The sequence below is a fragment of the Elephantulus edwardii genome, unplaced genomic scaffold (assembly GCF_000299155.1).
Source record: "Elephantulus edwardii isolate Elephantulus edwardi_28Jun2011 unplaced genomic scaffold, EleEdw1.0 scaffold00046, whole genome shotgun sequence".
In the NCBI taxonomy this organism is placed as follows: domain Eukaryota; kingdom Metazoa; phylum Chordata; class Mammalia; order Macroscelidea; family Macroscelididae; genus Elephantulus; species Elephantulus edwardii.
Window position 1 is genome coordinate 17,430,186 of NW_006399796.1, and position 25,084 is coordinate 17,455,269.

A 25,084-nucleotide genomic window follows, 5' to 3' on the forward strand; every position below is an offset into this window, starting at 1 on the left:
AACAGAGATGGCAAAGGAGGTTGAGTTTTCAAGCATGGAAATACAAAGGAAGAGGAACAGTTGTAAGCAGACACTGGTGATTGGGACATGGAACGTGAGAACCATGAATGTAGGAAAATTGGATATTGTTAAGGAGGAAATGGAACGCATAAATATTGACAAACCAGGCATTGGTGAGATGAGATGGACTGGCATGGGGCATTTTGAGTCGGATGATCATATGATATATTACTCTGGAGATGAAAAAGTGAGGAAATGGATTATTATTATATTAATTATTTAATTTTTAATGTATTAGGATTCCAGGTTTGTTTTTTTCTTCTGATGCTGTAATCTGTTCTTCTTCAAAGGAAGTCAATAGTAATTATCTATCATTGCATTGAGGGTGCGCCTGAGGAGAAGTTTTAGAAAAGCTTATTCTACTACCGGTGGAGCAGAATCCCAAGGGGGAAGATTTGGTCTTCCATTTAAAGGATTGACTTGAAATTTTATTTTAGGGAAAATGGTTAGCTATGGCAGACTTGTTTGTTTTCCACTAACTGTTGTCAAGCTAATGTTTGTAATAAATCACATAATTCCATATCCAGATTGACTCATATTTTCTACTAATTGGCTTCTGGGCTTACAAGAAACCTGGATCAGAGAAGGCGATGCATAGTTCACTCTACAGCAGTCTTACGTAAAATGCAGCCAACACTGCACAACTTAGGAGGTCAGCTGGAGAAGTGTGGGTGCTTGTGGTTTTTAAGTTCATCTTCCTAGAGTCCCTTACTCATCTTGTTTTGCTTTTCATCAAATGGGTGGATATTTATAGGAATGAAGGTTGCAGAGGAGACCATACTCAGGGTAGGGGTGGGGGTGGGGTGCGGGGGGATTGTATACCAATGAAGGAATTTTACTTTTCAAAGAGAAGAGCTAAATGGGGGTGGCGGTGGGGTGGGCGGGGAGAAAAGTGCAACAATGAATGAATGGGGGGAAAAAAGCCATGGGTTTTTTGCTCGGTTTTTTATTTTTCTGGGGGGAGGGGGTTGGGGCCACACTTTTTCTTCAGTGTTATTCTGGTGGCAAAGCAGAGTTAGGCTGTATTTTGATTTCCCTGGTTTAATTTTGTTTGGTGGCTACTGACGAATTGCAAGCACATATGAGTACGTGTGTTCATTCATGCACATGTTATCCGACATTTGCTATTTCTGCTCCTTTGATTAGACGCTGCTGGGAGGAGAATCTGTAATCTGGCTTTATTTTACATTATTTGCTCAGCAGTTCCCTGAGATATTGATATATTTTGGGAGGCAGTAATGCTTTCCCCTGAATTCCTAATTTTGCTAATGTAAGCATATATTCCATATATATATACATAAATCATTTTTAACTTTTTTATTTTCATGTAAATCTGTGAACTCAATGTTGACCCAAAAGTCTATGAAAGATGACCTTCACAGAAAATATCAATTTCATTTCTAAAAAAAAAAATCATACTAGACACCAAGCCCTATTTCTAGGAGATGGTTCATACCATCTGAACTTAGAGACACAGCTGTTAGGTAAAAAGGACCTAAAGGTGAGTCTCAGAAGATCACTTCCAACCCTTTAAATACTGACAACTGACTTTGTCAAGGACAATGCCACAAATAGCTACTGAGGTTTGATAAACACATAATATAGCAATGATGGGGTAGGTCATATATCAGTATCTTAAAAAGCCAAATAGTTTTTCCACATGTCATTCATTTACTGATTTTAAAAAAGGGGGGAGAAAAAGGAATAGCATAAAAAAAGTGTCAAACTTCCAACTCTTGGTTCTTGGCCAGGAAAACTTTGTAACAGATGAAAGCCATCGTCATCATTATTCATTCAGCAAAATAATATGTGTTTAAATGAATGGCTTTTATATGTACAGCATGTGCTGTGTATTCTGCTTCCAGGTGGAGTCTGTTCCAACCCTTTTTTTGGTTTCATTTACTGTACCTGATCCAACTTGAAAATGAGTTGGAAGCCTGGTTACCCACCTTGGCAGGACCTGCTGTCTGAGGCAGGGGTGAAGCCCATCTCACACTCGCAGCGATAGGCACCTGGGACATTGAGACACTGTCCATTTTCACAGAGATTGATGTTCTCTGCACACTCGTCAATATCTGCAGGGCAAGCACATAGCATCTCCATTAATAAAGCTCCAAATTCCATGATAAATTTTTTTTTTCTCCTAGCTCTCTAACTAAATCAACTCTGGTGGCCTGGGTTAATGTTCATTAACATGACACAAGAATTATAGTCAGCTAAACAAGAGAATACAATTTGGAGCTAATGAACCTATACCCTGTCTTTCAAGTAGGAAGGATATCAATGTCATGCAATTTTGTTTTAGCTCCCTTGCATGTCAATCGAATGCATTAATATTATTATAACACTCTCATTTTAATATGTCCAAAAAATACTAGAATTATTCTTTTGGAGAGGGACATCATGCCTGGAATGGTAGAGGGACAGCACATGAGAGGAAGACCCTCAATGAGATGGACTGATTCAATGACTGGGGTAATGAGGGTAGGTGTGTCAGAGACAATAAGGTTGGCACAGGACAGAGCTGGTTTCAGGGTTATTGTACATAGGGTCACTATGAGTTGCAAGCAACTTGATGGCACATCACAATAACAACAACAACAACAACATTAGAATAAACATCCCATTCTCTCATTAAAAGTAATTTATGTAAATTAGTGTCAATCTGGCCAGAGACATTTACCTTAAGCCATTACACCCTTATTAAATAGTATGACCTTAATTATGGAAATGCATATTACCCATAGATAAATGTAGTTTATTTAATCTTTTTAAAAGTAAAAATGTGGTGGTGGTGGCAATGCGGGGGTGGGGACCAGTGTTTACTGAATATCTAATATTTTCCAGTTAGTGTACTCAGTTATCTGACATGCTCTTGTTTGTTTGTTTAGTTCTATGAAGTTTACATGAAGAATCGGTGGCCAATAGCAGCCAAATGTGATGCCAGAGTCACTAAATAAGTGAGAGAGGTCCATCTGATTTACAGATGTGCACACACTGAAGACATGTGCGGTCCTGGCTCACTCAGTGTTAAGAAAATGAATGGTCAAGGTTTGCTGCTGATCCAGGTTTAAAAGTAATTAGCTCTTTAAGACAAAATATGCATTTTTACTTTAAAAGGTAACTGAAAATGCTGAAAGCTTTTGATGTCAATAATTAGAAAAAATAAGCTTTTTTTATATTAGGTTTTAATTATATACTGAAATCAGCTGAGAAATACCTTACGAAATGCACTGCATCAGACATTATAGCAAACTGTTCCAGTCTCATATGCAGGCATATAATGAATATTTTATCCTCAAGGATTGTAAGACAGAAAAACACACTTACTAACAGATAAATAATCTTAGCTGCTATCCAAGTCCCTTACTTCTACCTAGTCCATTTAATCCTTTTAATGTGATGTAAATAGCCACCAAAAGTTTGAAAAATTCACTAAATAACAATGACTACAGTAGGTCATATGTCATGTCTTAAAAATATGGAATAATTTGGGAGTTCTGGTGGCCTACTGGCAAGAAGCTGCACTGCAATCCCAGAGGTACGTGGTTCAAATCCACCAGATGCCTCTGCTGGAGAAGAAGGGGCAATTTCCTCCTGTACCAGTCAGATCAGATTTAATGGTACATACACACAAAAAATAATAAATTTAAGATAAAAAAATGTGGAATAATTTATCCATTTTTTATTCTTTATTCTTTTACTGATTAAAAACAGAAAAAAGAAGGCATGCAATTATTATACTTATTTCTACACATGTTTTAGAATAAGCAACTAAGGTCAGACAGGTTAAACAACTTCTGTAAAGTTATGTGATCAGTAAATAGCATAGTTAGGATTTGAATCTTGGTGGTCTGTTCCAAAGCCTATGCTTTTGGCCATTTATGTTAATATTATATGAAAATATTATAATCATGATACTAGTAAATGCAATTATTTCAAAACATTCACCAGTGTTTTGGAAACTTATCTATGATTTTGTATTCAAAGTTAGGGAAAGGTACACCTTCACCTGAAAGTCCAGTTAAAAACTGAAGGAAGTAAACTACAGCTTTTTTTAAATAAGAAAAGCATACACTGCATGCTCATGAACATGGCATCAGAGCACACCTCAGGATGTTCACCTACCTGAACAGGTAAAGCCATCTCCTGTGAACCCGTCAGAGCAAGCACATCTGTAGGAGCCTGGGGTGTTCACACACTGGGCATTTATGCTGCACTGGTGGGTCCCATTAGAACATTCATCCAGATCTGTATGCAAAAGGGACAGAGTACAACTCAGAAAGGAGAAGGGATATTCATCCACATGCAAAAACAAATTTCACTTAAATGTAAACTAGCTGAATAAAATGTGTCTCAGCTTTTCTGAAGAAAAAAAAAAATTATGTTCTAATTCTCTAGAACATAAACTCCAAAGTCGTCATATAATCAAATGGGTCAAAATATGAATTCGATCCTTTTAGGATATATCTAGTTAATTAAAATTTAATGGCTAAATGAAATCCAGTGTTAAATCCAGTTCTTTAGAATTCATATTGAAGGCCTATTTTATCACTAAAAGGGGTCAATTTCCAAAATATTTCTGAATTCCAGAGAAGAAAATTAATCATGGACTTTCCAACTTAATTTTATAGTTGAAGAAACCAAGATCTGATTCTTGACCTCATGAGCTTAATCTAGTGGAAAGGCAGATGTTAAATTCAGAAATATATAGAATTGGATGTTGTTACATGTACCATGGATAAAAGTTGCATGGCAGAGTGGGGAAAAAAAGTAGATCTAAACCGCACTTCACGTTGAAAGAAGGTGCTACTGAACGAATCATGCTTAACTGAGCTCAGACCAAAGAGATTAGTAAAACTTTTGGTTCATTAAAGAGAAGAAACAGAACACAAAAGACACTGAGAAACAAAGAACTTAGTGTTGACTAAAGAAATTAAAGGGGGTCAGAGAGATGGAGAGTGATAGAAGACGAAGCTGGGGATGTGGTCAGTGGACAGATGCTGTAGAACCTTGTAAATCAGTCTGGATCTTATCTTGAGCACAAGGGATGAAGTGAGGTTGGTGAGAGATCAGGTTTATGAATTTAAGCATCACTCTGATGCAGTGAATGGATTGAATGAGGTTCACAGAGGGAAGAATCTCAAGAACCTGGAAGAGAAAGGGAGAGAGACAGAAACACAGACACACACACACACACACACACACACACACACACACACACACACACACACAGAGAGAGAGAGAGAGAGGGACACAGAGAGAGAGAGACAGAGGTATTGTAATTGATGTATAAATAAATATACGATGTAAATTTTGTGTAAAACAAAGTGCGGATGATTGGCTAAAAGGAAAACCAACTTGCTTTGTAAACTTACATTCCAATAACAATAAAATGGAAGAAAAAGAAATATACTCTTCTCTTTCCTGATAATTACTCATTTCTAGCACACAGCCAAGGCAGGGAAATGGTGATTGGAAAAGGGATGGCTAGTGCAGCTGGAGTGAATAGAAAGTATTAAAATTTCTTACTGACTAGAGTGAAAGGGGAACGAAAAACAAAATACAGAAGGTAGATGAGTAAATAAAAGTTCAATACAAGAGAGACACAGTGGACAAGAGAGAGCAAAACAACTGAATAGAGGTTGTGGCTGCAAAGTGTTGAGAACAATGATAGGGATATGGCTGGACAAGTAGGTAGCTAGTGAAAGTAATAAAGCCATCACAGGTTGCCACTTGGCAAATTCATTTTAGAAAGTGTGTATATTTAATTTCTATAGTCATCTCAAATATTTGACAAGTATAAAACATTGGAATGTAATGGAAAATACATTCATCTTAGTTTATATCATTGGTAGGAGATCTTAAGGTTATTCTTTAATCCTTACTACATACCTATAAACTTTTAATGAGTCACCATGGGAAGACCAAGTCAACTAGCTTTCCTTTATATTTTCAATTGACCTGGATAGTTCTTGCCAGTTGTAAAAAAGTCTTTATTGTTCAGGCATGTAAAACACTGAGCACAGCGAGTGAGACCATGAATGATAGCAAGGATATTATTACCTGGGTCCATGCCTCAGAGCTATGGGAGACTTAAAAATGCAATTCCTGGCGCAGGAGCTACAAAACTTGAAGAATGGCAATGACTTTCCCATTCTCCCTCCTTCAAATAAAACCTCTTAGAATTTAACATATTTACACTGGTCTGTGAAAAGAATTCTATTTTCTAGGAGGAAGATGGCTGTTGGCCATTGACTACAAAGTCATGCTTTTGTACAAGACTTTTGTGTTCACTCCACTTATTTCACTGTGCTTTAAATCTCACTGGCAATGCTACTGAAAAAATGGGAAAAGTTCTATTAGTAATTTTTCGTCATACAGCTGTTTGAATTACTGGATTCACATAAAATAATTTTTATTGAGCAATAAGATATTAAAAATCAGTTGCCAAGGCATATTGTTGTAATTTCATCATTTTTACTAAGGTTAAAGGAAACCCTTTAGCAAGAACTATCTTCCAAAAGAAGCAAGCCTTTCATTTACCAGAAATGAGAGTGAAGAGCATGTTATTCCTCAAATACGTGGGATAACGATTATGCAGAAGAAGAGCTTTTTTTTTTTTGTCAGAACAACTGATATTTATGTGGAAAACTCACCAATACATTTGATACCATTTCCAATCCACCCTTCTCGGCAACTACATTTGAAGCTTCCTGGGACATTGAGGCATGAGGCATGCATGTCGCAGTTGTGAGCACCAATTTCACATTCATCCACATCTTTTAAAAGAAATACAGAAACCAAAACCCAACATGATTAATATAAAAAGCAAAGATATAAACCGATTACTCCTACTTCCAAATATGTAGAGGAAATATTATCATTATGTATGCAGACATCTGAAATAGTGCTGATTTATACATTTTGTTGACTCCATTAAGATCATTATCATTATGTATGGAACGATCTGAAATAGTGTGGATTTATAAATTTTGTTGACTCCATCAAGATCTGGAGGCTAAAGACACTGATCGAACAAGCCTTTCTCTGGAGGAAATGTGCTGGCCACTTTGTGAAAGGAGTGTGAAGCAGCAGCTGGCGTCATCCAGCAGGGACATTTGCCAACCTCTACCCACTCCTCTGGTTTTTCCCCTTGCTCTGGAAAAACTCCAAGTGCAGGGCACCAGGCTTCAAGAGAAATCCCATTTCATAAAGGAAGCTCTGCATCCTGGAACTGAACTCATCCCTATGGACCAACTTTCAAACCCAAAATAGACTGACCTAGAAAGTGAACAGTTACAACAGGGAGGAAATCACTCCTGAGAACAATCAGCCATGCGGATGGACCAAAGAAGAATGAAGTAAACCAAAGACTCAGGAAATAATCAGCCCAAAGGATGACTGGACAGTATGAAACACAACTCTTGGGATTTCCTAGTCCCACCTGTATGGTAAAATACTGGTGAAAAGAGGCACTGGGAAGAAAAGAGGGCAAAAGCAATTGGAAAGATCATGACAGGAGATAAGAAAATAAGGGCACCCTCCTCCCTTAGGTCCTCATATACATTTTGCTAGGTATCTATTTCTACAATAAGGGTCTTATACAGTATTTGTCCTTATGGGACTGAGTTACTTCATTTAGCATAATGCTTTCCAGTCCCTCCCAAGTTAGGGAGTGATTTACAAAATCATTGTCACTGCGTGCTGCATAGTATTCTGTTGTGTGAATGTACACAGGGGTGAGGATGGATGGGAGGTGTAATCATAGGGTCGCACAATTTGATGGGTGGATGAAGAGGTGGGTTAAGGAAATGGAAAAGATCTGGTGTGAGAAACAATGTATACGAACTTTGTAAGTAAACCGGTACAAAATAAAAAGTTTATATTTTAAAAAAACACTGGCAAAAGAATGGAAGAAAAAGAATCTAACTGAACTGTAGATGAACTGTTGTTGTTATGTGCTGTCAAGTCACCTGTGACTCATAGCAAACCTATGTACAACAGCCCTAAACCCTGCTCTGTCCTTTGCCAATCTCATTTTCTCCGACACCCCTATCCCCATTACCCCAGTGACTGAATCAATTCATCTCACCGAGGGTCTTGCTTTCCTGAGCTGTCCCTCCACCCTCCCCAAGCATGACGTCTCTAAGGATTGATCCCGCCTTGCAACATTTGCAAAGTATGTCAGATGAAGCTTCAGAATCCTTGACTCCAAGGAGCAGACTGGCTTCACCCTCTCCTGGATGAACTTGTTTGTTCTCCTAGTAGTCCATGGTATATTCAATACTCTTCTCCAGCACCAAAGCTCAAAGGCATCAATTCTCCTTCTATCATCCCTAGTCATTGTCCAGATTTCTGATGCATAACAAATAACTGAAAAGACCAGGCCTATATCAGGTACACCTTAGTTTCCGGACTGACATCATTGCTCTTCAGTAGTTTGGAGAGGTCTCTGACAGCAGAGTTTCCTAATGCAATTTGCCTTTAAATTTCCTTGCTGCTGGTACCAAGACTGTAGAGCCAAGCAAATGGAAGCTGTCAACAATTTCAGTCTCTTCATCATCTATCATGATGCTGCCAATTGGCCCATTGGTGAGAATCTTTGCTTTCTTGATGTTGAGCTTCAAACCATATTGAAGGCTGCAGTCCTTCACTCTCTGCAGCAAACATTTCAGGTCCTCCTCAGTTTCAGCAAGGAGGGGTTGTGTCATCAGCATAACACAGATTGTTGATAGATCTTCCGCCAATCCTGATGCCACACTTCTCCTTATAGAGCCCAGCCTCCCAGATACTCTGTTCTACATACAGGTTGAAAAGGTATGTAGATAGGACATATCCCTGGTGTACACCCTTCCTAATTTTGAACCATGCAGTGTTTCCTGCTCTGTTATGATGACTACTTCTTGGTCCAAGTGTAGGTTTTGCATTAGCATGATCAAGTGTTCTGGGATTCCTATTATTCTTCAGAGTCAGCCATAGTTTGTTGTGATCCACACAGTCAAATGCCTTTGCATAGTCAATGAAACACAGATAGACATTTCTCTTAAAATGAATTACTCTAAAAATTCATTTAAGAGTTGCAAAAAGCAAAATTAAATAAAACCCTGCACTCTTAATTCTGTTGATGTCCTTCACTACATGTCTCTCTTACTTGAGCAGCAGCCACATTTAGCATGTGAACACTGCTGAAAAAAAAAGGCACCTAAAGCACAATCATGGGAGCCAGATTCTACACACTCTCTAAGTCACTGGTGGCGGAGACAAGACATCACACATCCTAGGGGTCAGTTACTCATCACACGTGATCAGTCAGATTGTGGGTGACTGCTCTAACAGAGAAAGGAACAAACGGTGTCAAAGGCTGGACTCAGAAACACGCAGAATGGACACAAGCTGGCAACCCACCTGTGCATCCCGTGGTTCCCTTCTTCACCGAATAGCCCAGCTGACAGTGGCAGATGAAGGATCCCTTTGTGTTCTCACATTCCCCGAACATGCAGATGTTTGAGTTTAAGTCACATTCATTCACATCTAGAAAATATTAATATCTTAGTTCATTCATAATTTAGAAGCTATATTTTAAAATGAGTGGCAGGAACACTAAAATATATACACAAAACTGAAAATCTAGAGGCGGAGGGAGGAAAATGTGCAACAATAAATGAATGAAAATCCAACTTTTCTATAAACTTTTGTTAAAATCACAATAAAATAAAATTAAAATACCCAAACAAAATTTGACTATTATGCAAGACACGATAGTGTAGATCATATACTGGCTATCTTTAATGATTTCTTTTCCCAAGTACTCCTACCTTTTCATATTTTATCACTATAAAAACAATTACTTAATTTTTCAAAAGTAACCACCACAAAACACTATTAACTTCATGTTTATGTATGTGTATACATATGTGTATGTGCATGCATTTTTAGGAAGATTGATCCTGTTTTTAAGATACACACCAATGCATGTTTTCATGTCCATGGATGCCATGAAGCCATCATAACAGAGGCAGCGATACTCTCCAGGAATGTTGGTACACTGGCCACCATCGCAGATGTCAGGATTGTTTTCACATTCATCAATATCTGATGACACAAAATGAGCAACACATCAAAACAAAGTTGACATTTTGTAGCGTGCAGTATTTTTTCTGTCCCCACTATCTGGGGATAGATTTGGAAAACAAAATAAATTCTGTATACAAAGTATGTATGTGTGTATCACCTGCACATGACCTTCCATCTGGCATGAGGGCATAACCTTCACTGCAGCTACACTCATAGCTGCCTTCTGAATTTGTGCACTGGGTGTCACAGCCACCATTCATTATCATACATTCATCAATATCTGTGAAAAGAACAGTAAGAAAAAAGATGATATGCTTACTTAGTAAGGTTTACTAAACTTAGAAAAAAGTCAGTAAACTTTGTTTTATCTTAAACTTTAAAATTTTGTTTTATCTTAAGTGACTTTAGTCCCTCCATTTATGTTAATTTATTACTATTTCATTAGCTTGCCTCTGGAAACTCTATGAACTTTGAGAAACTATGAAAGTTATACAAGTGTTCCGGTCATTCGTTCATAGGGTTGCTATGAGTCATCTATGACTCGACAGCACTTAACAGCAATGACAACAACAGCAACTATATCATTAATCTTTTTTCTTTATACTTCAACTAAATGGACTTTCATTTGACACCAAATCCCAGTTATCTTATGACTGAAGAACTCAGGAGCCTGAATACTATGATTTTGGGAATTTTATGTCATAAGAAAAGACTCCTAAAAATGGCAGAGAGATTGTGATCTGTTTTTAGATTACATTTTAGGAACCTAAATCAAACTTATATTTAGATTTAAAAGCTGCTCTAATCTGATTCGATACATACACCTTACAGACCTTCCTGGCCCAGCCTTACCTGTGCAGCCCTGCCGGTCAGGTGTGGCTTGGTATCCAGGGTTACAAGAGCACTGATAGGTCCCAATCATGTTTACACACTTTCCATTTCTACAGAGATTGTCACTCAGGGAACATTCATTGATATCTACAAAAGATACATGGAGTCAATGTTTCGTATAATAACCCCTCCACTGAAACTATCAAGAATTGGATAGAGTGGTCTCCAGACACTCCTGGGAATGCAAGATAACCTCCTGGGGCATGAAGACAAAATATTGCCAACTCTATTTCTGATGCTATTTCTATTTAGAACAATGCTACCCAGGAGGAGTTCACTATTTCATATGTATGCTAATACATAGCTATGTGGACTACTGAACAGTCAAAACCCAAGGCTGGTAAAACTGAGAAACTGAATGTTTGATTTTATTTCATTTTAACAGAATTTAAATCAAATAACCATAAGCAGCTAGTGACTACCACATCAGGCAGCACAGACAGAGAATACTCTAGGTATGAAGCTCACTAATGCAATGTATATTTACATCAGCATGCTCCCTTGGTCTTCATTTTAATGATCGTGTGTTACTTAAATACCTTAAAATGTACTGAAGGAAGCCTGTTGTTTCCATGAAAAATGAAAGGATTAATAGAGAAGTGAGCTCTTGTCAATTTACTGTATCTGTCATCTCCAGATTATATCACTTATTTTTAAATAAATGAATCTTCAAATATTGGGCACTTGTCTTAAAAATCTCCTGCAAAGAACTACAGGATAAAAGCTAATAGTACTAAGGCAATTCCAAGAAAGAATAGTGGAGTAACTCTTTTCCCTTGTAGAAGATACCTGTTAGATACAAGTTTCAAAACAGTGTCAGTCAAATCAGATTTAATAATCCTCAAAATTACCTACATGGCAATGTAAGTTTATGCATGTGATTTTATAAATTTTTGGATATAAAATATATATTCTGTAGTGCATGTTTGAGAAGTACATTCTATCAAATGTATGTCCAAACTAAAGTAACAGCATAAAACAGAAGTTCCAAACAGAAGTTTGAGCTACTCTGTTACAATATGTTCCACCATGAATAAATATTCTGTAATTAGTGTGAGAAAGCTTTTTCCACTATGACCATTAAAATGTAATAAAATATTTTAAGACATGTTTATTCTTTTACACTACTTGTTTTGTTTGTGACTTGAAAGATTTACCTTATGTAGTAACCTAGCAATGTGTGTGTGTGTGTATATATGTGTGTGGCATATGAATAGATACATGTGTAGTGAGAAGGTTTGTTCATTTTCTTAAAGAGGCTGTTTGATTTCTATTGTGTGCAGCTTTATTTGCTTACATTTTCAAGAATTACTGCCTGGGATGAAACGATTTCTAGGCTAAATCAAAGTTCTCAGGCTATTTTGCTAGAACAAAGAAATCTTATATTTACAAAAGTAGTAACATAAATTGTCCAAAGACCAAGCCATCCATCTTCTGTTTTCCTCTTCCCTCCCTGCTGGTCTCAGGGACCAAGGCGGCCTATGAAACATAGGGATTGGGAGTGGCAGAGGCACTTGCACATGAGCAAGCAGACAGCATGACTACAGATGGGGCCGCAGAGCTGACACCCCATGGGAATAGGAGAGTACAGGTTAGTAATTGGGCTGCAGCCGTTCTGAATGGGTACAGCTTTCTCACACCATCCACCTGAGGATGTGGGACTACACAGACTTACACAGGCCCCCCAAAGAGAGGGACCATTCTCGTGCGCTTGTCATGAAAATAATATTACTACAATGCAGGCTCATTTGAGTATATACTAAATGGGTCAACTTGCTAAAGATAGAGCCTCATTCCAAATGCATGGAATCTGAATATCCATTTTTTAACCCCCAAGATTGCATGTGTCTCAGACAATGAGTTCATTAAAATCCACATGCAGTCTTTACTAATGGTGCTTAAAAAAGGTTTACGTGCTGAGGACACAAACTCACCCACACAGTCCTCACGTGACGGTGACAGCTCGTGTCCCAGTGGGCAGTCACACTGGAAGCTGCCCTCAGTGTTCACACAGGTGCCACCCCTACAAAGGAGAGGGTTACGTTCACATTCGTCAATGTCTGAAAGGTAAAAACGTGAGATCCATTAAAGAACTCTGAGGGGCGAAGAAAGTTAACGCATACAGCACGGAAGCAATGTTATCTGAGGAGCGTGTCCACTAGGAGATGAGATAACGCCCTCCCCACTTTCAGTCAATAAATGGCAATGGCTCTCCTCTTCGGGGCAGCAAATGATCAAGAAATTTATTTATAAGAATAAGAAGACTCACAAGAAGCAAAAAGAAAGAATATTTGCTTTTACTACCTTTACCTCCAAGGCACCTGATCTTGCTGTCAGTTATTCTAGTGTTTACTTCTCTACGTCAAGTGAAAAAAGATCTCAAGGAGGAGGCTAATTAGTAGAGGCGCCTGCTTAATTAGTCAAGGCAAGTCCTTTACTTCACTGAAAACAAACAGTGGGCTAAATGGTCCCTGATAACCAAAGTGTTCATGATGATTCACAAATAAAGGACACAGTTAAATAGTATGACTTACAGTTCTATTTTGAGGCCACCTCATTTTAGCTGGCTCTCTCCTGAGTAATTAGTGTGAGTTTTCATCTTGGAGTCTATGAATTAACAGAATCCAGTCTCATTATCTCACTGTTATGAAGGCACCAAGAGGCCAGGGCTCCCAGAGAGCTGTCCAGGAATAGATTTCCTGTCTGACATTTTAATCTGCTCTCCCTTTTGCCACAGCTCTGGGCCAAGCATGTTGTTAACAGCTCTGAAGACAAGCAAAGGGTTGATAAAATGAGCCTGTGCTTGTCAGGTCTGAAGAGCAGACAAGGCAGAGCTCAGCGCTTACCCATGCAGTTTTTCATCATCATGAAGCCGCTCTCGTAGCCTTCGAAGCACTCGCACTCAAAGCTGCCTGGTGTATTGACACAGATTCCACTTCCACAGAGGTCAGGGGAAATCCTGCACTCGTCGATGTCTAATTCACATGGTTTACAAATCCAAACAAAACAAAACAACAGAGGGAGTTGAAAAAGGCAATTACCAGCGAGGTAAAGGGAGTCTGCTTTCAGGTGAAGGTGAGCACATTTGAAATACTAGAGAAATGAGTGGTAGAGGGAACTAAGGTATGTTTTAAAGGGAACTGGACCCAGAGGACACAGCACCTTACAAGCATTCCTTTTTCCAACTGTCAAAACTGTCACAGCCAACAGTCAGGTAGTAGCTTTTTGCTTTTAAGAATTTCGGAACTGCACATTCATTTTTTTCTTTGTAGCTAGTGATAATGGGGGGAAGAACTGAAGTGCTGGCCGAATGAGGTAGGTGATAAATGAAGCAGTGAGCACATGGAATGAAGCACCATGAGTTGCAAGGAGGCCAGGCCGACTTTCTGAATCTGCTCCACTAGCCCACACCCATCCCTGGTGTGAGCACAAGAAGATGTGGCCACAGTTTAAGTCAGTGTCAGGCAGGCTGGCTCAGAGGCGAACACGGTACATTAGCCTTAATCCAGGGAATGCACGTATATGCGCAGGGGCATGGCACAATGATCAGGTTCTCCATGTGCCACATTCAGATACATACTATTTGGTGATAGGACTAAGTATTTGAAAGGAAGTGGGTTTTGAACTAAAGGCTTGACTATATAGAACAACTTTAACTTTAAAAACGCAATAAACAGAGGAGCAAGAGATAAAGGGCATAGGCAAAGGAAAATGAATGCATTTCTGTTGTTGCTGTGTACCCTTGAGCTGGAAGCAACACTTAGCTGACCCTCCAGTGAATTTTCAAGGCACTAAATCTCATGATGGGAGATTGTCCACGGTGGATTCAAACCACACACGTTTGCAATGGCAGTACAATTCCTTACCACTAAGCTACCAGTGCTCCCCAAGGCATTTCTTCAAGTAGTAACTTGTTATAGTGGTTGGAATATAAAGGTTGAACACTGGTCTAAGAAGAAGTAGGATGCCAAATGCCCAGAGCACTGATTAAACTTTGATGCGATAAAGGATGAGAAAAGATTTCTGCTCACTTTTCCATCATAACCAAACACTACAGGACTGTCAACAGTGATTTAATCTCTTAGAATTTTAAAGGACCTGGTCAGATGCCAAACATGAGATGAGGTCAGTAGTGGAAGAACCCAGAATTTTGTAATGCAGGTCCAGGACCTTTTGGAATTTATTATATGACATGAAGTCAATGGAAGTTGTTTGGTATACAGACATACAACATAAGCCCAGGTTTATAATGGTTCACGTTCTGGTTATGAAAGTAAAGGATGTGACTGTGGAAAATTTACAGATTGGAAGAACTCTGAAGAGTCTGCAATGCAGTCGAGTCAGAACCAACTCACAGGTTAGTCTGCAGTGGGTTTTCCAAGGCTATACATCATACCAGAAAAGAGAACCCATCCTTCTCCCTCAGAGCTGCTGGAGGGCTTAAACTGCTGCTGGAAGGGTTAGGAGTAAAGCTCCCCACAGACTATGTCACCGGAGCTTCCTGCCTGCAATTGATTCTGTAATATTTACTACCCAGGAGCTGAGCATGGAATATGTTGCCTATTTCTCAACTATTGAGAATGTTGCTGGCAGGAAGTCCGCAGACACAAATTACCTTCAGGGATTGGCTAAATTTTCTCATTAGCACATCTCCTCCCTACACAGCCTTTGTCTGACATGCCCTAAAGACTGCCCATATGGGTTTACATATGGGTTTACTGAGGCTTTGTCCCTGGCCTCAACTCTGGACAACTTGGAAAGGCTGTCCTACGTCTGGTGCTTCATGTGGACTTAGCTGAAGATATTACTGGGATTATGTAACCCTCACCTTCTCCATCTTCTGATCTATGCTTTCTTTCCTCCCCTGTTAATCCTAAAACACCATCTACCCGCTGCTGTGCATTTGATTCTGACTCATTTTGTTGTCAGGTGGTATCACAGTGAATCCAGCTAGTAGTGGCCCTATGAATACCAGATATGAACGCTGTCTTGTCCTGTGCCATCCTCATCGTCTTGGACACACTTGAGCCCATTGCTGCAGCCACTGTGTCAATCCATCTGTTTGAGGGTCTTCTCTTTTGCTGACCCTCCACCTTTCCAAGAATAATATCCTTCTCCAAGATACAGCCTCTATCAGCAACATGTCCAAAGTATGTAAAATGAAGCTTCATCATCCTTGCCTCCAAGGAGAACTCTGGCTCCACTGTTCCAAAACATATTTCTTTGTTCTTTTGGCAGTCTGTGGGTATTCAGAACTCTTTGGCAACATGATACCTCAAAGGCATCAATTCTATTTTGTCATCCTTATTTATTGTCCAACTCACAGATGCACAGGAAGTGATTGAAAAGACCATGGTCTGAATCAGGCACATCTTAGTCTTCAAACTGACATCCCTGGCAGTGGGCTTGCCCAGTGCAACGCATCTTCTGATTTTCTAGCTACTGGTACTAAGGGTGTCGATTGTGGATCCAAGTAAGATGAAATAATTTATAGTTTCAACCTTTCCCCCATCTGTTATGATGCTGCTTAACGGACCAGTGGTGAGGATTTTTGTCTTCATGTTGAGAAGGCTGTAGTCTTTGATCTTCTGCAGCCAACATCTCAAGTCCTCTTCAGTTTAAGCAAGCAAGGTTGGGTAATTTTTATAATGTGGGTTGTTAAGAGTCATTCTTCAATCTTAATGCCACATTCTTCTACATAGAATCCAGCTGGTCAAATGATTTGGTCAGCATACAGAATGGACAGGTATAGAGAAAGGATGCACCTCAATACACATCCTTCCTAATTTTAACCCATGCAGTGTTTTCTTGCTCTGTTTGGTACAGGTTTTGTATGAACACAATTAAATGTTCTGAGATTTCCATTCTGAATGTTAGCCATAGTTTGTTGTGACTGACACAGTAAAAATGCCTTTGCCCAGTCAATGAAACACAAATAGACATTCTTCTGGTCATCTCTGCTTTCAACCAGGATCTGACATCAGTATTGGTATTCCTGATGCCATGTCCTTTTCTAAACCTTGCATAAACTTTTTGTAGTTTTCTCTCTCAAAATACACTGTCTTATCTATTTTTTAATGATCTTCAGCAAGATTTTGCATGCATGAGATATTAATGATAGTGTTCAATAATTCTGGATCACCTTTTTTTGAGGATGGGAACAAATATAGATATCTTACAGTCATTCAGCCAAGTAGCTGTCCTCCATATTTCCTGGCATGGAATGGTGAGTACATGCAGGGCTGGATATGTTAGTTGAAATATGCCAATTGGTATCCCTTTAATTCCTGGGGCCTCCTTTTTTGCCACTGCCTTCAGTAGAACTTGAACTTCTTCCTTCATTACTATCGGCACTTGTTCTATTGTACTTCCTGAAATTTTTCAGAGTTAGCAAATTCCTTCTGGTATAGTGACTCTGTTGTATTCCTTCCATCTTATTCTGAGGCTTCCTGGATCATTTAAGAGGGTACTCATAGAATCGCTCAGTATTGCAACTCGAGGCGTGAATTTGTTTATCATTCACCTTGAGAAAGTCTGGGAGTTCTTCCCTTTTCAGTCTCTAACTCCAGCTCTTTGACAATTCCATTATAAGATCTTGTTTTGTCTTCTCAAGCTCACAGCAAGCCTTTAGGAGAGAGTACTATTGCCCCAAAGAATTTCTGAGGCTGTACACCTTCATGGGAACAGACTTCCTCATCTTTCTCTGAAGGCATGGCTAAATGGGCTTCAACTGCCAATATTTTGATTTACCACTCAATGCTTAATCTACTAATGCTATCAGGGCTCCGAGACCTAAGGATATTCCCTAAGAATGTCCTACAGCTTGACTGAAATAAGGGACTTGAGCACTGCAGATACTCTCAGTACGGCACAGCATTGGGCAAGGGTTTGTTTTGTTGTTCATAGGATTTCTATTAGTCAACATCAAACTTGTGGGCACCTAACAACACACAACTTTTCTCTCTGCCTCAGATTGTGTTTCCTGAGAAGTTCAGTCTATGGCAGTAGTCGTCTAGAGTAAATATTGCAAGTCTCTCACATGGCCACTTTGAGGAAACACTTCACGTACCTTTTCCTCCAGAAAAGAGAAATGACAAAATTAAGAGTGAAACTTCACCCTGAAAGAAGTTATATTATGGATGACAAAAAGAATAGATGTCTTTGAGTTGTGGTGCTGTAGAAGGGTATTGAACATACCATGAACTGCCAAGAGAACAACAGGTCTGTCCTCAAGAGGCTGAAATCAAGTGGCTCCTTAGAGGCAAATGTTTAGAAACTCTACCTCACTTACTTTGGGCATGTTACCAGGAGGGACCAGTCCTTGGAGAAGGGCATCATACTTGGAAGGGTAGAGGGACAGTGCAGGAGAGGAAGACCCTAGATGAAATGGATTGACACAGTGACTGTGATAATGGAGTCAGGGGTGTTTGAGACAGTGAAGTTGGCTCAGGGCAGGTGAAGGCTCCAATATGTCGGAGTTAATGAGATTGGTGCAGGACAGGACAGAGTTCAGATCTGTTGTTCACAAGGTTGCTAGGAGTTGTAATTGACTTGAGGTCACATAAAAACAACACACAGAGAGAAAACAGAAAACCAAGATGACAAGTTGAGGGCAAAGAAGGACTCAAGAAATAATCTGACCTTGTTCCTATATCTAGGAAGAGGAAGCAGTGACAAGTAGAAAATGGAGTGAGAGGAGTGTGAAGAAACAGGATCAAGGAGCGTGAAAGCAGAGGTGGTTGTGGTTGTTATGTTGTGTGGAGTTGGCTCCAACTCATCAGAACCTACAAGACTGAAGACATTACTACTCATTCTTTGAAATCAGAGAAGAAAAGAGAAAATGTGAGGAAAAGGAAATTCTACCATCAAGGAAGATGTGCAAGAAGATCATAGACAAATAAATATACTTGAGAGCTTTGAACTTTAACAAAGAAGAAAGGCAAAAAGAAGGATGTGAGTGGGCGCACTGGTCAGGAGAGAGGTTTTGAAGCAGTGCTGGGAAGAATGCAGTAGGTGGTGGAGAGGAGGTGAGTAAGAATGTTGTGAAGCAGCTGTGACTGTTTTGTAGGGCTGAGAGCTGGAATTCAGTCTGGCTGCTCCGACTCCAGCAAAGCTCACCAGCCCAGAAGGGGAGAGAACCACGGTGAGGGGGTGAGGTGATGGGGAAACTTCAGGAGACCAGATGGGCAGCTTTGGAAGACTTGCGGGATAGATGAGCTAGGCTGGGTAGATGCTACCAGGGGAACACAGCAGCATTTCCTAGATTAGAACACAGTTAAAGGGGGCATTTCAATGGAGCACCAGAGGAAGGTTAACAGATATGAAGAAGGGAGAAAAGGAATACCAAAGATATTAAGAAAAACATTAAAGTTGTGAAAATCAGATTTTATAGATATATTGTTGATACATGCCACTGAGTCACTAGCAACTCATAGCGACCCTATGTATGCCAGCCCTACACTCTGCTCTATCCTGTGACAATCTTACTGTCTCTGACACACCTACCCCCATTACCCCAGTCACTGAATCAATCCATCTCACTGAGGGTCTTCCTCTCGTGCACTGTCCCTCCATCCTCCCAAGCATGATGTCCCTCTCCAAAAACTAGTCCCTCCTTGCAACATGTCCAAAGTGTGTCAGAGCTTCAGAATGAAATGCCAGAATAACTTGCTACATTATTTAACAGAAAAGTTTACATTTTTTAAAAAAAATAAATAAATGAGTATGAATCTGGATTTGGAGGGTGAATGAAGCCAAATTGTCACAGGTGAGGACAACACATTATCAAATTCCTATAAGGAAATGCTAAGATTTCTAAAAATAGTCTATGTTAATACAATTCACACTGATTTAATTACTACATTTGAAAATACTAATTTCTTGTGAAAATAAATGTTTTATGATAATGTTTCCCAAAAAGGATAGTACTTTCATGCTGTTTAGCTTCTCTCTCAGAAGAAGATAATTTGGAGAACTTGGTAAGAAAAAAAAGATTTTTAAATATTTACATGTTCTCTGTGACAAAATTGTTGTAGCTATTAAAGCCTTGAAATAAAGCAGAAAAAAGCAGAGGGTCAGATCTAAAACCAAATGTGCAGGCTCACCTGTGCAATTTCTTTCCTCCATGTCCAAGGCAAAACCACTATTGCAGCGACACTTGAAACTACCAATGGTATTCCTGCACTTTCCATGGGTGCACATGCCGGGGAATGCTTTGCATTCATTGATATCTAAAAGCAAGCAAAGTCAGCATGTAGAGCTAGTTTACACAAAATAGGAGACCCACTGCTTTACATTAAATATCCGCCACAACAGAAAATATGTACAAAAGGGCAAATTTTGCAAGAACATATGAAAAGCTTCATCAGTGACTATAATTCTGTGTTATAAAGAAGGAGTTCTAATCTCTGTATTTATGAGAATTTGTCTGGAAGAGTACAGTGGGGACAGAGAATGAATATGTGACTCCACCACAGTTGTACAGAGTCCAGCCATTGTGAGGGAAGGAGAAGTAGAGTAAAAGAATATCAGAAGAGCTAGATTAGCATTTTCTCCTAACACCTTTACTTCCATCTTAAGATTCATGGGCCATAAAGTAGGCATTATATAAAGTGTGAGATTACAAGGAAAACCCAATTCTCAGAGAATGTGGAGGCCATGCTACCCATTACCTTTATAAAACGGCCGCCCAGTAAGAACATCCCCTCTGTTGGCAAAGCCAGGCCCGCGAGGGCACAGGGCCTCATACTCCTTGGTGCCAGGCTTGGGGCATTCCTCACACTCGGTGCCCCATGCTGCCCCAACTGCACAGCAGCAGGCATCCATGCGGAACTTCCCTGGCACAGGATGGACACATTCATCTTCATCCCACCTCAAGTAACACTGCTCCATGCGGATATCTACACCAAGAGAGAAGTTAGATTTTGAGATGAAGGGAGCCATTCATTCAGCAGATTATCCACCAAGTCCTTTATATGGTCCTGGGCCCTGCAGACATCGTAGGGGCAGGAGTAATGCTTCCCCATTACGACAGTCATCCCAGGAGAGGCTGGGCTTGCTTCCTCCTCAGCATTTTTCTTTCCCACACATTTTTTTGTTCTTTGAGCAATTACAAAGCAAATTAGTTTCCTACTTAATACTTTCATACAAAGTGTTCCATGAGATGGGTTACAATGGTCATAATGTATCAGCATCTCATTATTTCCATTCTGTCTGCTCCATTTCCTTGGCTCTAGCTTCCCTTTCTCTCCTTGTCTCCTCATCTTTATTTTTCTGTAAATGTTGGCCATTTGTTCTCAAACAGGTCATTATTTAAGGGAGCCCTATACTTACGGGTGGTATTGTTTAATTTATAAGCCAATCAAGTATTTGACTGAAATGAGACTTGTAGGCATGGCTTCAGTTTCAAATTCACAGATTATTTTAATGTGTTACTCTCAGAGATTTTCCTAATCTCCATTGTACCAGTAAGTCTGGACCACATTTTAAAAAAATTTTTAAATATTTTAGTTTTATTCTATCCAGGTTCCTACTCAAAATGGTCAGTAGTGAAAGCTGGGTACTGTCTAATTCTGGTCGCAGACTAGAAGAGGCTGTCCTATGAGACTATGGTTCCAAGCATATTCACCTGGTAAACGAATTATGTGTAGTGTTGGGATGTGTCTAGAAAGTCCCTTTAACTGTGCTTTTATGTGAGCACACTTTTATCTCTATCATCTCTATATCGATATTGAAATATATATAGACATATGAATAGATAGGTACATAGATATAGATACATATAGATACAGATATAGATATCAATATATATGCATATATGTGCAAAACACTCAAATATATTTAACATGCACAGAGATGTGTGTGTGTATATCTCTATGTCTATGTCTCTATCTCTATATTTATATCTATATATCAGATACACCTATAATCATTCATACATATCCTCATATATGCCTTCTTATGCATGTGTGCATGTGTATATATGATTTGGGAGAACACTGAAGTCACTTTGTGAAAGGAAAAGCTGATGTTTTACACTTAAAATTGTTTCCTGTCCCCCATGTCCCCACCTCTTTAAGTTACCTTCTCTATCACGGCTTCTGTCCTGAGTTATTCCATTTTCACTTTTACTGAGAATATGTTTGTGTTAATGTCATGATTCACCTTCACTTTGAAACAGTGCCGTTTCAGCACTTAATCCATGCTAGCTTGGGTCAGAGAGGATGAATCAGTAGTCACATTATAGAGTAAAATAACATGGCATATACATACCATGATTCATCTCTTAGCCAACAGAATTGTGGTTAAACTACAAACTGATAATTAACATAAAGAATGCGTTATTTGATAGAAACATTTCTAGACTTGAAATCTTTAAGTTGTAGCCTAGATATACAAACATTTCTAAGGAATGTAATTAAGAGAGTCCCTGGCTCACGTAGTTAATGTCCTTAGCTGTTGAAAGGTTGAAGATGACCTGGAAACAAAATGCCTTAGAAGAAAGTCCTGGTGATCTACTACAAGGTCACACTCTGAAAACCCAAGTCCAGTTCGGCAGTGACATGCCTGAGATCATCACACCTTAGAGCTGACCTGATGATGGCAACTGGTTTAATTAGAATTTGCTTTTATTTAAAACATTTTTATTTGAGCAGTTTGAGTGCATTTACAGAGCAAGTTGGTTTTCTATGCAACAGTTCATACATGCTTCCTGAAACTGATTACACTACCCACGTGATCATTCTTGCTTCAGATCTTTTGTTCATAGGGTCGCTATGAGTTGTACTCCACTCAATAGCACCCAACGACAACAACCCACATGATAAAGGCACTCTTCCCCTTTTCTGCCTGTGTCCTGTTTGAATTTATCCTTTTCTCCCCATCTCTCCCATCTTTTGAATTTTACTTCCATGCAAATGCTGTCCTTTTGATCTTCTTTTTTTTGGTTATATTAAGAAGTATAAGCTAGAAGGTGAATCATGGGGATGAGTTGAGTGCCAGGCTGAAGGATGCCTGAAGACCATAGTCTAGGGGGTTCCACTAGTCTCTATAAGACAAACAAATCCAAATTTCTATATTAACTTGCAGACTGAGCATAGCTAGCTACTCTCAGCAGGTGATCCTGCATGATGTAAACAGCAGTAACACTAACCAGATAGCCACATGCCCTGTCATTGTGAGCTGTGCAAACATTCCCTACACCTCATTCCCACTAACCACCTTGGGACTTGTCTTAGTTAAGCCAACCCTGTATAACACTGTCATCAGAGTAGTAATAATCTTTGAAAAAGGTGCCAGTTTTATTTAAATAAGCTACTCAAGGAACTCTGGACTGAGTCAGCCCATTAATTTTTATTCTTAAGAAACCACTGTGAAAAAAAAAAAAAAAAGAAAAGAAACCACTGTGAAAGTAAATTAATTAAAAATGGAATGGGACATTTGAAATATGCATGAAAGAGTAATGTGGTAAGAATCCTATCAGTATTTCTAACACTAAGCAGAACACTAACAGGATAATGAGCACACAGACCTATGAAAACTTTTTCTGGTTGGTACAAAAATGAAAACAAAAATCTGGAAATTATTTTGTAATGTATGTTTACTAAGTTAACTGGTTTTTCTTTTAACTTTAAATATATTATTCCTAAATATTTCCATATAGCTGTAAACAATCATCATACCCATCATTCTAACTCAGTTTAAACATGCCGTCAGAATTTTTCACTTCTTATGAAAGAAATTCTGAGGATAACAATAAAATTGTATGGTGTTACAAACATTTTCTGTTTACTTCTAATTTTAAAAATAATTGAAAAACTTAATTAAGAAATATATTTAAATGTTTTAGCTACCTTTGAGTATAAATAATTTTCCTTGCTTTGTCTATAAAGTTTAAAGTATGCTACTGTGTACAACTGTTACAAACTTAACATTTACTATTTAACAGCATTTATTAAAGAAATATCTTGATAAATGAAATATTTCAGAATTGATTAAAGTTCAAGTTCAGTTAAATAAGGCACTGAAAAAATAAGGCTAACATTGAAAGAGCTTCTTCACTTTACAGCTTAAAAAATAATCGTCCCCTCTTAACTTGTCTAAGAATGCAGCTGCAATGGGCTAGTCTATACTCATTTTGTAAATGTCAGACCCCAGTTTTCCTCTTGTATTCAAATAAAGCTTTCTTCCTCCATTGACTCAGTATGAAAAGTTGAGTGGACCTGATGTATTTGATTAAATAAATTTTAAATGTTCATGTAAGTTTTTGGTTGGTTTACTTTCTGTACTAAACAGAAATTACTTCATTCAAATAAACAGATTCATTTTGAAAATGTTCTCTAGTGACGCTTCCAGAATATTTCATTTAAGACACTTCTTCCATTTAAAGACCTCTGGTTCTGGATAGGCCATTGTGAAAAGAACAAGAAAATTGCTGGTTAGTGTCATGCACTCAGGGCGTAAAATCCATGGAGACATGCATCTTACCCAAGCAAACACGGCCAGTTCCGTCCAGCGTAAGGCCTTCGGGGCATTCACAGTGGAACGATCCTTTGCTATTGACACAGCGGCCATTAGGACAAACACCAGGGAACACCTCACACTCATTAACATCTACAGGGAAATGGTAAAATCAAAGGAAAAAAATGCAATCAGAAAACCACATGTAATCCTGTTTCCTTTGTAGTGTGCCGAATCTCCAATTTGGATTACTCCCTCAATTAGGCAGAGAAATACTCCAAATCCCTGCCGCCAACTTCCGTGGACACCAACTGTGAAATTACTAGTCTTCCAAACCAAATCAAATCAAAGCTCACTGCCACTGAGTTTCCAGCTCACTGCAATGTTACAGAACAGAGCAGAACTGCTCCACTGCATTTCCAAGTCTGTGAACCTTTACAAAAGCAGACTACCACATCTTTCCCACCTGGAGCAGCAAGGAGGTTCAAACTGTCAACTTTCCAGCCAGCAGCTGTGTCTTCTCCCCACCATACCTCTAGGGCTCCTACCACCATCTTATCTAGCCATAAAACACCCACCAGACTCTTTGTTAGTTGTT

At 39.0% G+C, this 25,084-nt stretch overlaps 1 protein-coding gene across 1 annotated transcript in view; it reads right to left on the minus strand.

The window, feature by feature from the left end:
- FBN2 (fibrillin 2) overlaps window positions 1-25,084 on the minus strand; it is a 352,899-nt gene that overhangs the window by 87,168 nt on the left and 240,647 nt on the right. The window contains exons 23-34 of the mRNA XM_006886013.1: window positions 24,514-24,639; window positions 20,700-20,927; window positions 20,133-20,258; window positions 13,875-14,003; window positions 12,963-13,088; window positions 10,990-11,115; window positions 10,295-10,417; window positions 10,030-10,155; window positions 9,469-9,594; window positions 6,720-6,842; window positions 4,189-4,311; window positions 2,010-2,135 (exon numbers count right to left, since the gene is read on the minus strand). Coding sequence (XP_006886075.1) covers window positions 2,010-2,135; window positions 4,189-4,311; window positions 6,720-6,842; window positions 9,469-9,594; window positions 10,030-10,155; window positions 10,295-10,417; window positions 10,990-11,115; window positions 12,963-13,088; window positions 13,875-14,003; window positions 20,133-20,258; window positions 20,700-20,927; window positions 24,514-24,639 — 1,608 coding nt within the window. The remainder of the gene's footprint in view (window positions 1-2,009; window positions 2,136-4,188; window positions 4,312-6,719; window positions 6,843-9,468; window positions 9,595-10,029; window positions 10,156-10,294; window positions 10,418-10,989; window positions 11,116-12,962; window positions 13,089-13,874; window positions 14,004-20,132; window positions 20,259-20,699; window positions 20,928-24,513; window positions 24,640-25,084) is intronic.